At 40.4% G+C, this 20,121-nt stretch overlaps 1 protein-coding gene across 1 annotated transcript; it reads left to right on the forward strand.

Moving 5' to 3' along the window:
* The first annotated feature begins 456 nt into the window (after window positions 1-456).
* On the forward strand, window positions 457-18,861 carry LOC128981300 (serine/arginine-rich splicing factor 5-like). Its single transcript, XM_054400013.1, has 8 exons — window positions 457-552; window positions 2,838-2,976; window positions 7,076-7,146; window positions 7,889-7,975; window positions 10,454-10,526; window positions 15,346-15,419; window positions 16,372-16,482; window positions 17,363-18,861. The coding sequence occupies exons 2-8, from the start codon at window positions 2,851-2,853 to the stop codon at window positions 17,652-17,654; spliced, it is 834 nt and encodes a 277-aa protein (XP_054255988.1). The 5' UTR covers window positions 457-552; window positions 2,838-2,850; the 3' UTR covers window positions 17,655-18,861.
* The last annotated feature ends 1,260 nt before the right edge of the window (window positions 18,862-20,121 follow it).

The following is a 20,121-nucleotide window of genomic DNA, read 5'->3' on the forward strand; positions in this document are numbered from 1 at the left end:
GCAGGGTTTTGTCTGCTGTGACAAGACAAGGGGTGATGGTTTTAAACCAAACCAGGGTAGATTTAGATTAGACATAAGGCTGAAATGGTTTACAGTGAGGGTGGTGAAACACTGGTAGAGGTTGCCCAGAGTGGTGGTAGATGCCCCAGAAACATTCAGTGTCAGGCTGGAGGGGGCTCCGAGAAACCTGATATAGCTAACAGATCTGGCTCCGAGAAACCCGATCTAACAGATGCAGGGGGGTCGGACTAGGTACCCATTAAAGGTCCATCACACCCCAAACCATTCCCACCCCCCACAACGCCCGTCCCACCGCGCTACGCCTCCCGCCGTACCCAGGCCCCGCGGCGCGAGGAGGGGGGGGGGGGGGGGGCGGGGAGCGGCGGGCGGCCGCGGGGCACGCTGGGAGTTGGAGTCGGGCGTTGGCGGCTGCGCAGCGGCTGTTGGGGACGCGCGGCGGTGTCGGCTTCACGTAGGAAGAAGGCAGCCATTGCCACAGCAGCCGGGAAGAGCCGTTTCCTCACGGCCTGCAGGATCCAGCGCTCGGTGACGGTAAGTGTCCGCCCCTCCTTGGGTCTCTCGATGGCGGGAGGGCCTGAGATGGGTCGGGCGTTGAATTGCGAGCAGGGTTTATGTAGCTGGGCCCAGCTGTCGGGTGGGGACGGGCCTGGGCCTAGGCCTAGGCGTAGGCCTGGCCCTGGCCTTCGTCTTCCTTGTGGCGGCGCCGGGCTGAGGGGAAGGCTTAGGCGCTCGGCCGGCGGCCGCTGCCCTTGCGTAATAGAGGCGCGGCGGCAGCAGGCCGCGAGGGGCACCGCGTTTCATCGCTGCCCCGCGGCTTGTCGAGGGAGGGCTGATCGCCATCGTTTTGCTCGGAGGAATGGGTGGGATCCGTTGGGGCTTGAAAGCGAGTGTAAAGCTTTCGCAGCCGACGCTAAAGTGCCGGAGGGATGTTCGCTGCTGGGTGGGCCCGCGCCTCAGTGACGGCGAACCCAAGGAGAGGGTCCGTCTGCCTCGAGGCGGTGGCGAGTCTAGCGCTACCTCGTCCTGTCTCCTCAAAAAGGCGAATGAGCAGATGGCCTTGTGCTGTGGGCCCATGCCTTCTTCTGAGGGCCTTTCTGCCGGTATGTGATATTTCGTGAGCCACAAGCGAGAAAACACGGTTGCATTGTGCTGGGAACAATGTGTAAAGCTCTGAGAATTACAGATGTCGATACAGATCTCGGCATCCATTGTGTTCCTTGATGTTTGAGTAAATAATGCAGGGACAGATAATTTGCGGGTCTTAACGTTGTATCCGTGACAGTTTCTGAAGCAGGCAGTTTCATCCATCCCATGTTAATTTCCATCTGTGATTCTTTTCCCCACCTTGTTTTTCTACAACTGAGGTAGTTGGGGGTTTTAGTTGAAAGTATTGAGCGGCAGCGGTGCACTCGTTTTAATGTCAATTCTGTGTCGCTTCCAAAATGAGTGCTGTTGCCAAAGTGATACTGCTTGTCGTGTTTTAAAGCACAGAATTACGCAAGTCTGTCCTTCTTTACTCTGCAGAGATCTATCTTTCCCTTAATACCTACTGCTGGCCTTGGCGGTGTTTGTATAGTTAGGGTGCATCAGGGAAACAATTTTGTCTGAAGACTCAGCGAGGAAGTTGGGTCAGTCCTCTGAGCTGAGTTTCCATGTGGGCATGTAGCTGCAAGGGTGAGCACAAAGGAAAGAATGGTTACAGAGGGCAGCATAGCCTCTTGTGGGGGAAGCACAAAACTTTTCACGTGAAGGCGATTAAATAGTTATTGCCTCAGGTTGTGGTTCGTTACGCTTCTACCCTTTGCCCTGCAAGAAGCCATGTACCCTGTTTTCCAAAGTTCTGGCACTTCTGGTGGCACAGTGAGCCTGAGTAAACAAGCTAATCAGTAGAAGCCTCTAATAGGTGTTAAGACAGAAGGTAAGTCACGCTAATTCAGAATACGACATCCAGATCGTCTTGAACTGCTTTCACAGCTAAGGTGATAAATTGTTTACTCTCTGCTTTACAGACCAGTATTGTAATATAAGATCACGTTGTGTGTCCCTGCTGTGTGGCCTGGATTCTTTGATTTTTGTATGACAACAAGCTCACTGAGTGAACCAAATGGTTGATATTGACCAGTTATGGGGGAAAAAAAATTCTAGAACATATAAACTGAGAAAGTGACACAATCACGGTAAAACGATGAAGCTTCCATAAATCATCTCAAATTATGTATCTGGATCAGTAAATAGTTTTGAAAATCTGGCTATCCAAAATAGCCTCTGGTTTTACCACTGTTGAAATCTCATAATAACAAAATGTTTCTTCATAACTTGATAGACCGTTAAAATACAGGTAGTGTAAATCTAAGTAATTCGATGACTACTGTTTACCTTTTAGGGGCTAATAGAACTTTTATCATAGTAATTCTTCCAGGTGAAAGCAAAAGTCTAAGAATGTTTTCTGTGATTTTAATGATTAGCATAATAGTGTTATTTTCTCTCTCTTTTTTTTTTTTTTTTTTTTTTACTGCAGTTAGTCCAGTAAATTAATTTTGAGCTTATAGAGTGAAGGTTTTTCATGCTCTGTGATACAAAAGCAAACAAAGACATGATTTCAGATCTAAGATGCGTTTCAGTTATAGGGACAAAACTGGGAGTTCTGTGTAGTATTTTCTCACTTCTCTGGCTATAGAGTATTGGGTTTTTAACATATAAACCGGGAGGACAATAAAATCAAATCCTATAACCAGGATTTCAGAGATGTAAAAGTGATCTTAATCACTCTGATTTAAGTTTGTTAATCTGATAAACAGTGCTGTTTTCTTTCCTAGCATCAACCTTAAGATGAGTGGCTGCCGTGTCTTTGTTGGACACTTGAGCTCACGCGCTCGGGAACGGGATGTGGAGAAATTCTTCAAAGGATATGGACGCATACGAGAAATCCATCTAAAAAATGGATTTGGATTTGTGGTAAGTAGTGCCGTCTTTTCCCTTCTCTTGCTTGCAGGTGCTACTCTTGCTAGGCTGATGTCAAAGAAGGTAAGATTCCCAAGAGGATAATAGTTCCAAGGGGAAATGGAAAATATTCATATATCTCACTATTTCTATATTTGTATAATGCTAGACTGCTTTTTAGGTATTGGGATTACATTTTTACCTGGTTTTGGCCAGGTTGTGCTCAAAATCTTGGTAAAAACTCTAGCTATATAAAATAACATCTGATCATAGTCTTACATGGATTTGAATTTTATCCATTATTTCTGAAGACAGTAAAAATACTGTCTTAAAGTACAAAACTTGACAAAATATTGACCTGGAAGAAACTTTATATAAAGCCACTTAGGTTTCTATCTCCTAGTGTGTTTGATCATATCTCTAAATAATGGCTTGACATAAAAGCAAAGTAGGTGGCTAAGACAAAAGGTGTAATAGGTACTTGCTGCTAGGTTTAAGCAACACAGCTTAGCCTCTTGTGCAGCTAGAGTGACAGACATTCACCATCAGTGTACGTTCACAGGGTATCTGTCAGACTATTGAATCAGTTCACTGAATTGTAGTTTCATACCGCTGCTTTCTAGAGCTCCTAAACTACTGTCCAAATTTGTACAACTTTACAGGTTTCCAAGCTGACTTGCAATCAGGCTGTTTCTTAGCAATTACCTCCTGAGAACTGAGAAATTGTGGTTCTGCAGCACAGAACTGGAATGGCTGATACTGCCCTCGCACTATGGCAGTCTTACACCTGTTCTGCCAAGATAATCCCTTGGGTGAAGCTGTGGGAGAAGAACAAAAAACCAGGCTTTGCCTACTTTAATTTCATACAAGCATTGCTTCTTGACTTCTATACATGCTGGTTTCCTGACTGCCCCGCAGTATGACCTACTTCTTGTTGACTGCCAGTGGGTAAACACCTGCCTCTTAAAGTCCAGGGGTAAATGGCTGACCTAAATGTGAGCCTGAGTGTGTCCTTTCCAGTTGCTCAATCACTTTTCTCTGAGCGTTCTTCTTATCTTCTTGGGCGGGGCCTTCGACTCATCAGGAACAACTTCTGTTTGACTGCTGTACATGACCTGAGTCAGCCAACCTTCTTCCTCTCTTCCAGTTGCTAGGCAGAACCGGGTTTTGTCATGTTTGTTTGGTTTTTTTTCCCCAGAGCTCACTAACAGGCTTGAATAATTGTCATACTAACATGTTTGAATAGTCATATAACTGTCAAAAATGTTGTCATGATGAAGAATTTTTTCTCTGCATCTGAACAGTGTTTTCCCTGCCTTTACCTGTTGCTGTATCACTGTGTACCCATCATGAGGAAAGCACTCCATCATCTCTGTAACTGTAGTTTAGGAAGATTCTGAATGGATCCCATTTGAGCTGCCTTTTTTCAGGCTGAACAAACATGACTCTTTCAACCTTTCTTTGTTCTCTAACCTTCTGATCAGTTTTGGTGGCCCTCTGCTGGTCCTGTTCCAATTTTTCCATGTCTTGAGCTGGAAGAACCAAAACTGGACACAGCGTTCTGAATGTGACCTAACCAATAGCAAGTCGTATGGAATAATCACCTTGGTCTGCTGGCTGTTCTTAGTGATGCAGCCCAGGACATGATTTCTTTTCATTGCAGCAAAGCCACACTGCTGACTCATACCTAGCTGACTCTCCACAAGGACTTCCATGTCTTTTTCTGCAGAACTACATTCCAGCCAGTCAGACCCATTCTGCTTCTGAGGATTATTAAATCCTCAAGAGCAGGATGTAATATTTATCTTTTGTTAAAACTTGCAGTTCTTTCTGGTCTTGTCCTTCAGCCTATCAGGGTCTCTCTGTGTGATGGGTTTTTCATCTGGTGTATCTTACTCTTCTCCCTTTTATGTCAGCCACCGAATCAATGAGGGGACACTTGGTCTTGTCATCTGGGTTGTTTATAAAGATATTAAATAGCATTATCCTTTGTGGTACCTCACTTGTCCTGTGCTGTCAGTTCATCTTTGGTTTTGGTTATTTATAAAACCTCTTACAAAACCAAGTTATTTTCATTGTAGCATTAAAAGCATGTTTCATTGTGCTTGATTGAAATAATTGCCTGATCTTTGAAACTAATTATATTTACTTAAATCTTGTAGATTGCAGTGCAGAATGTTTTCAAACTTCAGACTGTAAACCTATGTGAAACTAGATAGACTTGCAGGCATTCGCTTTGTTAGAAACTAGCTGAAATTATGGGAGTTGTATGGGCTAACTATTGTAGACACTAAATTTTGAGCCTAAATGAATGTTCTTAAGATAATGCTTGCATGATGATGCAAGCATGGTGATGGTTCATCTTGGTGGAGAAACAGATTTCAGTGCAGAAGGGGGAAGATTGCTTAACCCACTGTTGCTACTGAAAAGCTGTTTATAGTTATGCAAACGCTTTCTTCAACTTGAGAATTTGCTTCTCTGTTGGTTGTTGCTCTTGAACTGTGGTTCCACAATTTATTTTTCTCCATCCACGCTTGGTTCAAGCAGTTCCTCGCCAGCTGCTTGATCTCACTGCTTTATTTCTTTCCTTTCTCTCACTGCCTCACATGGTGTTGCCATGGTTGTTCAGCCACATAATGGTCCTAGCTGGGAAGCTGATCTAGTTGAAAAATAACACTGTTTTTTTTCACCCCACTTCCTGCACAAAGTGCTGTTTTTATTCTGGATAAGTTTCTTGACCTAGTTTCCTGCAGAGTTGTACAAAGAACTTTGCCAAGAGCCAGTGGGATGGATAGTGGGCAGAGGCTACTTGGGCTGACTAAAGCAGCATTGCTGCCGAAGTGACTGATTCCATTGCTAGTGTGTGGAATTGCATGTTACAGCTCATCCAGGCCCACAGGTGGCCAATGCTGAAGAGGTACTTAAGTTTCGTATTCTTCTTACACAGGCACCTTTTTGTCAGGCTAGTGAGCTGAATTTGTGCAGGGGAAGATCAGAAGGGCTTTTTTTCTAGTTTACTGTCTTCTCCAATTCAGTAATAATTGAATCAGACCTAGATCCCTTTAGAGAGTTTTGGGAGTACACATCTCTCCTGTTTTTGCTTGCAGTTGATCAGCCCATGCTGTTACATTACATTTCTCTGTATGTAGAGCTAAAATTCTGTGCTTTGGAGTAATCCCCCCCATCTCTTTCCCCAAAAGTATTTTGGATATTTCTCTAATAAAACAGGAAATTGAATTCATGTATTTTATCTAGGTCCTGAAAATAGTTACACTGAAACAACTGAGGGAAGCCAAAGGAATTCTGGATGGAAAGAGAAATCACAGAATCCCAGAATGTTAGGGGTTGGAAGCAACCTCTGGAGATCACTAGGTTCAACCCTCCTACCAAAACTGGATCACCTAGGGCAGGCCACGCAGGAATGCATCCCAGCCAGGTTTTGAAAGCCTCCAGAGGAGGAGACTCCACAACCTCTGGGCAGCCTGTTCCAATGCTCTGTCATCCTCATTGTAAAGAAGTGCTGCCTCGTGTTGAGGTGGAACCTCCTGTGTTCTAACTTGTGCGTATTGTTCCTTGTCCTATCACTGGGCACCACCACAAAGAGGCTATCACCTTCATCTTGACACCCACCCTTCAGACATTTATAGATATTGATAAGGTCTCCTCTCAGCCTTCTCTTCTCAAGACTAAACAACCACAGTTCTCTCAGTCTTTCTTCATAGGAGAGATGTTCAAGTCCTGCAGTTATCCTCGTAGCTCTGTGGGACTCTCCAGCAGATCCCTGCCTCTCTTGAATTGGGGAGCCCAAAACTGGATGAAGTATTCCAGGTGTGGTCTCACCAGGGCAGAATAGAGGAGAAAGAGAACCTCCCTAGACCTGTTATACACATTTTTCATGATGCACCCCAGGATGCCATTGGCCCTCTTGGCCACATTGTTTGCCAACATGGGAACATCTTGACTTTTCAGTCATAAATGTACTAGGAATGGACTTCCTTGTTCAAAATTCTGGCTGGTACTTGCTGCAGAAATTTAAAATTTATAAAGAAAATGTATTTTCTAGCATTTGAATATACTATGAGGGAAAATACACTCATTTCTGTTTTCTTTCTAGGAATTTGAGGACCACAGGGATGCTGATGATGCAATTTATGAACTAAATGGTAAAGAGTTATGTGACGAAAGGTAAGCCTGATACCATAATTTCCTTTTAACAGCAGAAGTGCTTTGTATCCACATACAGTGCCTTAGCTTGCGCCAGAGCTGGTGGGATAGATCTTCTGTAATAATACCTAAGAAGATTCAGTGGGACCCTGGCTACAGCCTCATAATGGGCAGAAACAGCTTGGGACTAGAGGAGGGATGGTTTTGAGCAGAGCTGACTGCTTTTCCACTTGCTCTTACTTAAAGCAAAGTTGAGGGCTTGTCACTAGAAATGTTAGTAGGATTGAATTGAACTTATTTGTTGTTTACTTCAAAAAACAAGTTGATGATGCCTCCCATCATTTCAAGTGTTGCCTTTCATTTTTCAACAATGTGGACTGTAGTCATTTTATGTTGCAGTGATTTTCCTTTTGATTGTGGAAGCTGGGTTTAGGTCATTTGGTTGTTGTTGCTTATTTTGGTACCATTTTCCCTCTGTGATGACTCTTGTGCTCTGGATGAGCAAATTGAATTGTTTCCACCTGAATTAAAGACCTGTTGCAATTTCCATGAATATGTGAGGGAAATAAATGAGATGAGATTCCCCTGTTCTGGCTCTTCAAGAAATGCCAGTGACTGTTATATAAATCATTGCTTGCAAGGGCAAGATGATTCTTGTTTGTGCATATGTGCTTCCAGTTGCAAAAGATGTAAGTCAGTGGCAAAAACTTAAAGCTTAACGTTTTATTTTTTGTTTGCTTGTCTCCTTTTGTTCTGTTGTAAGGGTTACAATTGAGCATGCTCGAGCCCGAAGAGGAAGAGGCAGATTCCCACAACGGTTCAGTTATTACCAGTCCCAGAGTGGATCTAGGTGGGTGATCTGTACTCCTGTTTCCTACAGACACACTAACTGAAGAGGAGTACTGAAATATTGTTTTCTACTTGTGGTTGGAGTTAGGGATCCAGCTCTGTTTCCTTGTATAGCTTCCTGAAAGAAGTTTTATGTTTTCCAGCCTTGGAGGTCCATTGCTATTATTTACTTCCTCTGGCTGAAGGGAATGTGGATACTAAAGCAGTTTAACTGGCTCATAAAAGATTCACAAACCTATTATGAAATGCTCCTCCTCCATGTTGTAGCACTGCATTGGTCTTGCTTCCTACTGTTATGTAAATGATGTAAAGGAGTAATGCTGCAGTTGGATTGCCTGTTTTTAACACTAAAATCAAGATGAATGCCAAAGCTTCTCTATTAAGGCTTTAAACTGAGCTTATAGGCTAAGGAGAATTACTGTAGAGCACTGAAACAGGCTTTCACAATTCCAGTTGTATGGCTATCAAAATGATTACTTCAGCACACCATACAAAAGGAACTCTGAGAAACAGTGCTAGGGCAGGAGATACAAGCATGTGCAGAAGTGTTTAAATACCAATCAACTAAGCTTGCTGACCAAGCAGGTGGCTTTCTGAAAGAGGGCCTCTGTCCAACAATGGAATCTGAGAAACAGAATGTATCTAGGATACCTGTAGTGAACATACAGTGGACTTTGTGAAAGTTCTGCAGGTTTGCAGATATGCAAAGTGTAGTAGTTTGGTGGAATCTCAGTACTTTATATCTACCTGTGTGAACACAGAATGTTTGGGGTTGGAAGTGACCTTGAAAGATCATCCAGTCCAACACCCTTGCCAGAGCAGGATCACTTAGAGTAGGTCACACAGGAATGTGTCCAGGCAGGTTTTCAACGTGTTCAGAGAAGGAGACTCCACAATCTTTCTGGCCAGTCTGTTCCAGTGTTTCGTCACCCTCACAGTGAAAAGTTTTCCCTTATGTTCATGTGGAACCTCCTGTGCTCCAGCTTGCACCCATTGCCCCTTGTCCTGTCATTGGACATCACTGAGAAGAGCCTGGCTGCTCCTGACGCTCACCCTTTATGTATTTATAAACATGAATGAGGTCACCCCTCAGTCTCCTCCAAGCTGAAGAGACCCAGGTCCCTCAGCCTTTCTTCATAAGGGAAATAAATAGGTACAGAATAATTTCCTCAGTAGAAACATTTATAGCTGTGGCCTGTGCAGAGCGAGTTTGGAGGAAAGACAAAGACCTAACTGACATAAACCTCTGCATTTGTTTCAAAGTCAGAACTGCTGCCAATTACAAACCAGTGTCTGGAACATCTAATTTGCATATGCGAGTATGCTAATTAGATTATTTTTTCTTTAGTGGCAGTAACCTTGATGCGGTATAATTGGTCCGAGGTCCAGGCTAAAAGTGGAGTTTTAAAGTAGGAAGTGTGATTGAAGGTCGTGGGCATCTGACGTTGTAGTCATGTTCATGGTGTCAGACTGCCGATGCCAGACAGGAAGAGGCTGCGGTTTGCAATAATGGAAAAATGAGACTCATCCTGCCAGTTTTGGGACTCTGGGACCTCTGTTTAAATGCCTGGAAGATCTGGATGTTCTGAAAAAAATTGGGACACTTTGAGGTATGCACTGAAATGAAATTCCCTGTGCTTCAGTGTACAAATCAATACGCACAACATAGGATTATGTTTCTATGGGAGGAGAAGATGAGAATAATTTTCTCTTAAGGTCAGTGTTCTTGATTCTTGAATCTTTATGTAGTAATACAAACTACTGCCATGGTTAGAATCCTGCACTGCATATCAGTGGCACAATTCTCAGATCCCTTTGGATTCAGAATGGCTAGGATTGGCAACAGAAATGACCTGCAAGAGCATTTCCAGATGTCTTCTGTTGAACACATTCAATCCACGTTTTCATTTTTTTTAGGAGGTCTTCCATTTTTGACTAAGTGAAAAAACAACAGCTTTCATTCAGGAACTGTAAGGTGCCACAGTTATTTCAGGGCAACCAGTTACCTAGCTCTCATTTTGTTAAAGAATATTTCTACCCACAGAGCAACAGGTATGCCTCTATCTTCCTGACATGAAGCAGAATTTCCCCTACCAACTGAAAACAATTTTTTTAATTGCCCTTTATGTTATTAATCAAAACCATTTGGGTGAGCCAGGCCTGCCAAATACCAAAATTGAACAAATTGTCTTTACATTATTTTTGTTCTACTAGGCACTTATTTCTGTGTATCTAGATAAAGTGGCAGTTATATTGACTGCCTTCGTATGAAGTTCTTTGTCAAAGTCCTTTCTAATAGCAGCTTTCTTCTTGTAGTGGACTCTAAAATGCGTTATTGACTAGAGAGAATCAAATCTGCAGTCCAGCAACAAGGAAAATACTTAAATCTCTTGGCGAACTGTAGAAAACATCAGATTTCTTAAGTTCTAAGTTTCTTACACTGGAGACTTTTTTTTTTTTCCCTTCTGAACTCTTCTAGCCGATATGGACCTCCTGTTCGTACTGAACACAGGATCATAGTTGAAAACCTTTCATCCCGTATCAGCTGGCAGGTGAGTTAACAGCATCTTTTTTTTTTCTTTAAACGTTATTTTCCTGCCCTGTAAGTAGACTGCTCTCAGCCTAATTTCTTACTAAAGCCATCATAAATATTTAGCCTGTGTCCTAGTTTATAGCGGGACAGATTGCTCTGTTGCTCCAAAAGGGGCAAAAGAATAACACTCGCACAAATGGATTGGATAGTCATGGAAAGTTTAAATGGAAAAGCAATTCATTTACTACAAAAACTGCAAAGCATAGTGGTAAGCATAGCAAAGTTCCTTTACACCAGATCAAAAAAACCCCAGTGCTTCCCTTCTCCCCACCTGGGGTTCACCAAAAACCCCAGGGCTCTTTCTTCTCCCCCCACCCATTGCTAGGCTGGTTTCAGGCTGGCCAAGCCTGAACTGCCTCCCCTTTTTACCATGGCATTAGGCCTAAACAGGCCAAGATTGTGCAGGAAAAAACGTTATTCAGGCCAAAGAGGCCTGGGATACACCCCCATTGTTATCAGATAAGAGAGCATCTCTCTCACATAGGAGCTGAATGGGAAGAAAGAGAAAGACAATAACTTTGCAGACAGATTTATATAAGGATACAGGGTTTATGGGTAGAAATAAATGTATTTTCTGTGTCCACCCACTGGGCTGAACACTGGACATTGGAGGTCTCAACTCTGTGGCTTCTTTTTTGGAGGCACCCAGCCTAAACAGATGACAACATGCTTCACAGTCTGGGAATACATTGATCATTGTATGGATGGCACTGTTATTAAAGTGGTAGTCCGTGACATTCCAGTGTACCTTGAAGCTGTTCAATCTGTCAGAAAAGAGCTAGGTGTTCTGTTTGATTATGCAGGTGCAATTGGACATCCATAAGTGTCAAAGCTAGCACCCAGACCATTTCCTAATCTAGCTACAGCAGCAAACTTCTGGTCAAAACACTATATAAGCACTATGGGTGCGTTTAAAGCTCCTGACATTGTTCCAGGAGCAACAGTCAACAAGGACTTGCCTCAGACTGCCATGGCAAGGAGAGTCAGTAGGACTCAAGCTGCCATGGGAGATACGGATCCTGAAACTGATGAGATTTTGAAGTTTATTTGCATTACATGGTTTTGTAACCACTGAGCCATTCTTAATAAAGCAAACACTTGAAGTCTTTTGTTTCACAGCTGTGCAGATAGTTCTAGAACTAGATTTGATATGTGGGAACTGATTCTTGCTCACATTTGTTTACCAGCTGATAAAACTTCAGAAGACTCTGGGTTTTTTCTGAATTCTTGAAGCATCACATCCATTCAAAACATGTACTATACTTTTCTATTCTTCCACCTGGAAGTGCATGCCTTTATTTTGAGTGAAAATTGTGGTCTTTTCTGTTGTGCAAAATGTTTTTGTGACATCAATGGATGGTTGAGGAGTCTGGTAATATAATAAATAGGGGATCTTAAGACAGCTACTATGTAAAGTATGCTTGCTGTGGATATTTTTAAATGACAAAAGTATTCAGTAATTCTTTTGAAGCTTTTTTTACCATTTTCATATATTTTTTCTTTTTTTTTTTTTATCCCTTGCTAATGTTTTGCTGATTTTTAGCTTTTAACAGCTTTTTAATGAATTGATATAATCAATTCATGTAGTTGCATTCCGTGTATTACAGTCTATAGGAAGTTTTTAAGGGCATAAAAACAGGTGCTATTTACAAAAGGTGAGTGAGTTTAGTCTTGTTCATTAACCTTTGTATTCTTTGAATAGAGGTACATTAATTAGCATACTGAAAGATGCAGTAGAACTCATTGAATATTCAAAGCCTTGATCTTGCAGCTGAGTCCACAAGAGGAGGCTGTTCGTCTTCTCTGGAGCTCTGATGATGTGTTTTGTAAGAGCTTGGGTACAGTCCAGCAGATAAATGGTTGAACTAAGTTTATCGTCTGCTTGACAGGTTCAAAAGGTTCATAATTATACAGTTGTGTTAATTACTGAATAATTAAAAACCCAACTTCTTGATGTGATGTGCAAATGGATATAATCTAAGTATCTTGTGGGTATGCTATCTATTTATGTATATGAAGAGATTGTTATAAAGCACAGCACTTGGAAATGACAGTAGGGACCAGAGAAGTAAGTTAGCATGGAGTGTTAAGAAGCATAAATGCTATAATGCTGTTTGGTGTTAAATTTGTAACTTGAGAAAAAAACAAATTTGTGTTTCTCTAACTTACTTGTGAATATTTATAATGGCTTTATGTATACCTAGATATATACTTTTAGACCAAAGTTCACCCAATTGAGATTTCTTACCAATGAATCTTCAGGATTCTAATTAAATGTTTTAATTATTCTCTTTAAACATGTAAGTTAACATAAGATGCCTGCCTAATTGATACCTGCCTAAATAGAAAACATATGAAGCTAACATCCGTATCAAGCCTCATTTACTTTTGAAGCCATAGTGCTTTGTTAACTGACTACGGTGTTTCAAATTCTTTTAACTATGCTACTTGCACAACAGATTAAAGTAGCTAATACACTAACAATAGTGGCATTATTCTTCCTTTCTAATTCCTGAGCTTCTAGCAAGTATAATCGATAGGGTACCTTGCTTTAAACCTTAGGCACCTAATTTCCTCTTTGATGTGTGCATCTCCTCATGCTTTGGCAGCTTCTTTCTCCTTTAAAAGTTAGTGGTGTGATATTAAAAAAAAAAACAACAAAAACACACACACACAAAAATCCAAAAAACAACCAAACAAAAAAACCACCAACCCACTAATAAAATTTGTATTCAAATAACATTTCCTCAAATTGTTGACTGTACTGTTAATGGATAATCTCAGATCTAAGTAGTAGGCAAACTATCAGACTTCTCCTTATTTTACCAAATGTATATTTCTGCATGTTCAGAGCTTTCCAGCTGCTTTAGTTCGTTGATAACCTGTGAATTTTCAAGCAGTTGGGAAAAGCAGATCTGTGTTATATCAAGATGCATTTTTTAATATGTGGGTTTCCTGTTTATGGTTGTCCTACACTTTCTTTTCCTTTGCTGCTAAGGACAACGGGTATTCTTACACTGTTTGAGGTTAAACAGAAGAGTAAACTTAGGTTAATACCTAATACCTATCTGACTGTTCCAGTGGTTAACTTCCTCTGGTTCCATAGGTAACTTTAATTCCCTAATTATGTCAAATACTCTGAGCTTTTTATAATACATGCACACATACTCTGTTTTGAGCAGTAATATTGATGTTTTAGTCATGTTGCCACTACCATTACAAATGATATTTTATGATGATGATCCTTAGAATTCCATATATAGTGTGGCAAGCTTGAGGTGCCCTCGATTTTAAGTCTTAAAGTTACTGAATTAGGATTAACATTTCCTAATTTCCTTTTGATTTACCAGTCCTGGTCCAGTTAAACTCTCATTGACCTGAGCAGAATTGAAATTTTGTTCTTTATCTCTAAATTGGGATAAACTTACTGAAGTATTCTTTTTAATGGTGCTGTAGGGCCCATTTCTCATTTGCTAGTAAGGTTTCTTTATGTTAAGTACATGTGAAATGAGGAAAATGTCTACTAGTTTCCATGTGCCATTTTTTTAAATAAAACCATTGAATTCTAATTAAAATACTAGATGAAACTAAGCTGCCTTATATTCTATAGCAAATGTTCTAAAGTTTTTTCTGGGATTTTTGTTTTGTAGTCTTTTCTTCCCTAAGCATATTTCTAACCAAGTGCATTTTGAACCTCTTCTAACAACCTCAATATAGCTAACTCTCATTTTCCTTGTGTGGATAAAAAAGAACCAAAGATTTGGGGGTTTTCTAGTGACTTAAATTCTAGGGTTTGGCCTGTTCTGAATTTTCCTTTTGGTTCCTATGACACTCCTGTTTTTTGGCGATCTAGATCTTGGTTTGCCTGGGTTTGATCTCGATTGGCTAGCGCAGATCATCCTCGGGTTCTTTAGCCACCTCTGGAGACTATGTCCAGTGCTTTCAGGGCCTCTGGTACCTCCATGAAGCATATTGGTATGAGCCATCACTCTGCCTTTCTCATGTAAGAAAGTTCCTCTTGGCCAGCTAGGTATTGGACAAGCAACAATTTGCTTAAGGTACCTTCTTATGTCATCTGCCACTTGTGGCATGTTGCGGTAAGTAGTCTGGGATTCTAAAATACCAGATACTGTTTGGTAAAAGTACTTCTTTGACTTATACAAATGTTCAGCTTTTTAGTGACCTTTTACGTTATTTGTTTGTACTTTATCCTATTGCTGAGCCAGTAATTTTAGAGTGGCTGCGTTAGCCTCTATTAAGTTAAATACAAGTCTGTTCATGTGGCACTATAGTGTGACAGATTCAAGTGAAATACAAGAAAATTTTTCCTGATGTAAAATTATTAATTAAATAGCAATTACTCCTTGTTGTGTTTGATTTTGCTGTGAAGTTGGGGGAGGTGAGCGTATAGACTGAATTTGTCTATGTATTGTCATCTAACAGGGTTGTTAGTCATGAAAATTTGCGTTTAATACTATGTTGCTTTTCTTCTGATTTCAGTGAATATGTTGGTATTTTAACTGTTGCATTGTCTTGTCTTAACAGCTGGGTTTGGGATGCAGCATTATTTTAAAAGTAGTATTTTTCACTGTAGTTGTAAAAATGAGGGATTCTTTCTATACAGAGCTGCTATTACATTGGCTATTTCAGAAACTTGTTTTCTAAATTATATGTACGTATAAAAACATTAGGCAGGTTTAGCAGAGAAAGTTTTGGGGGGTATTGCTGCTTGCTGACTCATGTCCTGGTTAAGGCTAAAATGTTAACTTTTGCTGCAGGACTTGAAAGATGTCATGAGAAAGGCTGGGGAAGTCACCTATGTGGATGCACACAGAAACAACAGGAACGAAGGGTAAATTCATTTTGTGTCTAAACCTGTATGATAACTGAAACTTAAATGCAAGATGATTCTTGTAATATAAAAGAAATTAAACATTAATCTATGGTGTGGCTTAGATGCTGAAATTTCTCCAATTAAAAAAAAAAAGAGCATACCACAATAACTCACTCACAAACTGTCAGTGAGTAGCAGTTCAGAAATAATACTGAACTCGGTCTCTGCCCAGTGTGTCAAAACAGAAAGGCAATAGAGAATACCTTTCAGCAGTTGAATTCTGCTGTCTTTAACTTAGAGTTACTTATGTATAATAATTTATGACCTTACTCTTGAGGCTAAAATACCTTCTGTCTGTTGTGGCTTTGTGCTGATTCAACAGTCAAAGTCAAGGAAAATGAACATATCCAGTCTCCACAGGGAATATCTAGTGCCTGCTCTCCTTTCTTAATTCTGCAGATTACAAAGGTCCTTCACTACACAGCAGTAGAAAGAGAAGTATGAATAGAGTCTCTGTGCTGGCAAAACAGTGCTCTCGGGCTGCTACAAGCAAATGCAACTTAGACTTTTTTTGAGGGGAAAACAAATTTAAAAAGAGGGGATTTTTCTTTTCAATGTTTAAAAATCTAGAGCAGGAGAGTCTACAAGTTTACTTTTTCTTGGACAGCTTTAGAATGCAGTTTAGTAGCCGGTTCAGGTTTGTGTGGCTTCCTAGATTTTCTCCATCTTCATTGCAGATTAGAGTTCTGGTAATGTTTAAGAAGAGGTGAAAGGTATAGATGGCTAAGACTGTTAGTATCATATTTTTCTATAACTAAGTTAAAAATTAGCTTTCAGAAGATAAAACATCAAGCTGCAAATCAACAGATTGAAAAAGGCACAAACTTTGTTCTTGCTTTTTTTTTTTTTTTACTGAAACTTTCTGGGTTTTTTTGTTTTTTTGTTTTTTTTTTCCCCTGATGATACACAGGGTTGTGGAGTTTGCATCTTACAGTGATATGAAGAGTGCACTGGAAAAATTGGATGGTACTGAGCTGAATGGACGCAGAATTAAACTGACTGAGGATCACAGAAGGCATAGGTATATCACCTGACTTGATAAAATTCTGCTGAGGCCATGGATTTGGGTAGCATCAATGCCAAAGTATTATTATCTAATTCTGTGGCCCCAAGCTAAATATCACCTCACAGAACCACTTTCTGGTAGTGTAAACAAGATTTAGATAAAAGCTAACTTGCTGAAAGCAAGGTAAACAGAACACTTTGGGATGAGAGAAAGGAGATACTTTTTATCATCATAAAACTTGGTATTTAAATTAAAGGACTTTACAAACCCCATATTATTTTAATAATTAAAAGCTTTTTAGTTTAATGGAAAGCTGCTTCACAGTCCTGTGAAGTGTTTCTTGTAGTTGTGAAAGGAAATTTTTTGTGAGGATGAAAGAAAACGGTAGCTTGCTTGCATTGCTCCCAAACCAGTTCTGCCATTCAGTAATTAAAAAAACATGTTAGCTGCAGCTCTCTTATTGTCTCTCTTAAAAATAAATCCATTTATTTTCACAAAAAAGGGATAGATAACTAGAAAAGTTGTGAAACTCTTAGGCCTTAAAGTGTGCTGGTGTTCTATGTCTTTAGAGACTGTTCTAGCATCTTGAAAGAAACCCTAATTCATTTACTTGGGTGTTTCTTGAGAGAATAAATATGACACGTATGAATTTCCATTTCTGTGCTTTTCTTCTAAATATTTAAAGATTAATTTGTCTTATTCCATTGGGAGTGAGAGGAAGACATCTTTTACTAGGCAGTTCCTACTGACTTTGGCCTAAGAAGATACTGTTGTGATGGAGTGTAACAGATACCTAGCAGCACTCTGAAATTTAACTACTATACACAGGACAGTTTAAACTGAATATTTTGAATTTAGTAGGGAGTGATACTACAGCTTTTAATTGTTTCTCTAGAAGCAGATCTCGATCAAGGAGTTACTCAAGATCTCGCAGCAGGTCCAGGTCTACAGGATCATCCAGATCGGACAGCCGGTCCAGGTCCAGGTCAAGATCAAGGTCCCGCTCTCGGTCCCGCTCTCGATCCCGGTCCCGCTCTCGATCCCGGTCTCGTTCTCGCAGTCGTACGCCTAAAAAGAGTTACTCCCAGAAAAGCCACCGCTCCAGCTTGCTAGCTTCTTCCCCATCTCCCTCTTCTTCTAAAAGAAAATCTCGTTCTAGGTCGAGCTCTGCTCATAGCCGTAGTTAACCGCTCTTAGAGGTGTATTAACGCATTTAATTTGATTCAAGTTTCCTGAAGACTTGAGACAAATTATAGATGAAAACTGGGAGGGGAAGAGTTAACATGATGAAAGGGTAACCTCCTCTTACATTGCCAAAGTGCCTGTCATCAAATAGGCCATCTCTGTGAGGAGGGGCTGTCAGCTTTCTCCTTCCAGTGAGTCTGGAGTGGGAAGTCTTTTTTTATTTTTTTCCCCTGCTATTAGTAAACCTTTCTATCATAGATATCTTATGTACACATAATGCTGAGGTAATGGGATGAGACAATACGCTGCTTTCTCCCTCTCTTGCCCCCTATTTTTCCCCTCCATCTCCAAGGCCTTTGACTTCCAAAATACTATGTACGATAGCTTTTGTCCTTGGTATTAAGTCTGAGAACAGGAAGCATAGATTTTATTCCTTTGAGGTTCTGTGGCTACTTTTCTGTGTGAGAATGAATGGACCAGCTGACTTTAGAGTTCACTTTTATCCCCCTTGCTTGGCTTAACAGGCTTTTTAAGTTCCAGCTTTAAATGACCTTGATAATATGCTTAATTTGTAACAGACTTTCAGGAATACACATTGGTTAGTTGAACATTGCTAATTTGGATAGTGAATCAATACAGTGTTAAGCAGTAGTGAAAGCTGGAATTTCCTGTTAAAATGAGACATACCATCCAGATGTCAGGATTGTTGGGAATCCAGTATATGTGGTATTGTATGTAGAGGCCTTATTTGACAGGTGACTCCATAAACTGCACAGAAATGTCAATATGCATGTCCATGTTTTTGATGTTTATAAAAGTGACATAGCTTTCATACCCCAAAGTATGATACTGAATAATGTGTGTATGGCTAGTCATAGTCTTGATGGAAAGGAAGGTTATTTTAGTAATGACAGCAGCAAAAAAAAAAAAAGTCCCAGGAAAAGTTTAGTCAGTTGTGACAGGAAAAATTAATCATGTTAAAGTGTAAAGAGGATAATTTCTTAAAAATCTCCCGAATGCACAGTTGTTTTGATTAATAGAAATAGAAATTTACACTGCAGATACTGTTTGTTCTCATAATTTGGAATTAGATGATTTTTTTTAACTTCTGTATCGTTAAAGAAGGGAAGCGTTTTTGAAAAAGTATGTAAATTAATCCCAAAGTCTTACGTGTGTTTAAATGTACCATTCCTAATAAAATAAAACCTTTTTCTGGCTTACTTTGCAGTTGTGTTTAGTAATGTTGCTGTTGTTCACTTTGTACAGTCAGCAGCTGTTTTGACGGATGGCAGATCTTTCTGCAGTCCTTGCAGATAGATTGGTGTAATACCTTCTTGTTCACCAGAAGAGCCAACAACCAAATAGCTGTAGCTGCTGGAATCTCCTGGTAGGTAAAATCATTTGTCACTTCTGAAATACAGTTCTACGTACTGCCCAGACTACTTCTGCGTACCCATCTAAGGCTTGAAGGCTGACACCCTTTCAGAGCAAGTTACTGCTCATCATGTTCTTTCCATGTTTGGCTTGATGTGATATGAATATACTAGCAGGTCAGAAAGTGCTGGGGGAACAAGGAAACTACTTTGCAGAGGAGCCTTACTCCATACCACTCACTTGGGAAAGCTGGGGTGTGCTCAGCTGTGTTAAATGACAGTGTTGCTTCCTTTAGTAAGTTTGTTAGACTACCCAAGAAACTCCACATGTCCACAACCTAGCCTAGTATCTTTGAGATTGGCAAATGCAGTGTCAAAGACTGTGAATGCCTTTGACCACAGTATGTTATCCTTGTAGATTGTTTAAATACAGAGTCAATATAAGCCCTCTGAGGTTTATTAATTCAGGATTCTTTGTACAATGTAATTTCCCTGCCTTCCGTAATTCTCTGTTGATTTGGGCAGCAGTGGCAGCAGTAAGTAGACCAAAGAACCAGTCTCCCCCCCAACACCTTGAGGTTATAAGCAAGTTTATAATAGTTGCTGTTATCACAGCCATAAATAACATCTTACATCTGACCCAAAAGCCCAGTCTAGCCATAGATTTGTGTTGCTATTAATACTGGTTAGAGGTCCATATTTTTTTACTCAAAATTTTACAGCTGAAGCGATAGTGGTTTAGCACAGAAACACAACAGTATTTTTCTATGCTGTCATAGTAGCAATTCAATCATCTTTGCCAGCATAGCTGCGTCCAAGTGCACTGCAGTGCTGCTTTCTAAATACAGTAACAGGTAACTAAGGCCTGCACATTATAGGGTGGTGTTACCAATGCAATGTCACACAATGGAAACAGACCTCTTACTAATTTTTTCCCCACATTTTTCAAGATGGCAAGCAGTGGCTCTTTGTTCCCCTAAATACACACAAAGATGTTTAGGTGAGGAAAAGGTGAGCTTTTGAAATGGTAAGAATATTAAATCTGATACTTCTGGGGAAAAATTTGCTTGTGTGAACTTGGTAGCTTTCTCTATTT

This window comes from Indicator indicator, chromosome 4 (assembly GCF_027791375.1).
Source record: "Indicator indicator isolate 239-I01 chromosome 4, UM_Iind_1.1, whole genome shotgun sequence".
NCBI classification, from domain to species: Eukaryota; Metazoa; Chordata; class Aves; order Piciformes; family Indicatoridae; genus Indicator; species Indicator indicator.

Bases quoted from the DNA above. Each gene is read 5' to 3' on its own strand.
- LOC128981300 (XM_054400013.1), top strand. From the start codon at position 2,851: ATGAGTGGCTGCCGTGTCTTTGTTGGACACTTGAGCTCACGCGCTCGG. The intron at 7,976-10,453 runs GTGGGTGATCTG...GAACTCTTCTAG, and splicing joins CAGTCCCAGAGTGGATCTAG to CCGATATGGACCTCCTGTTC. The intron at 15,420-16,371 runs GTAAATTCATTT...GATGATACACAG, and splicing joins AGAAACAACAGGAACGAAGG to GGTTGTGGAGTTTGCATCTT.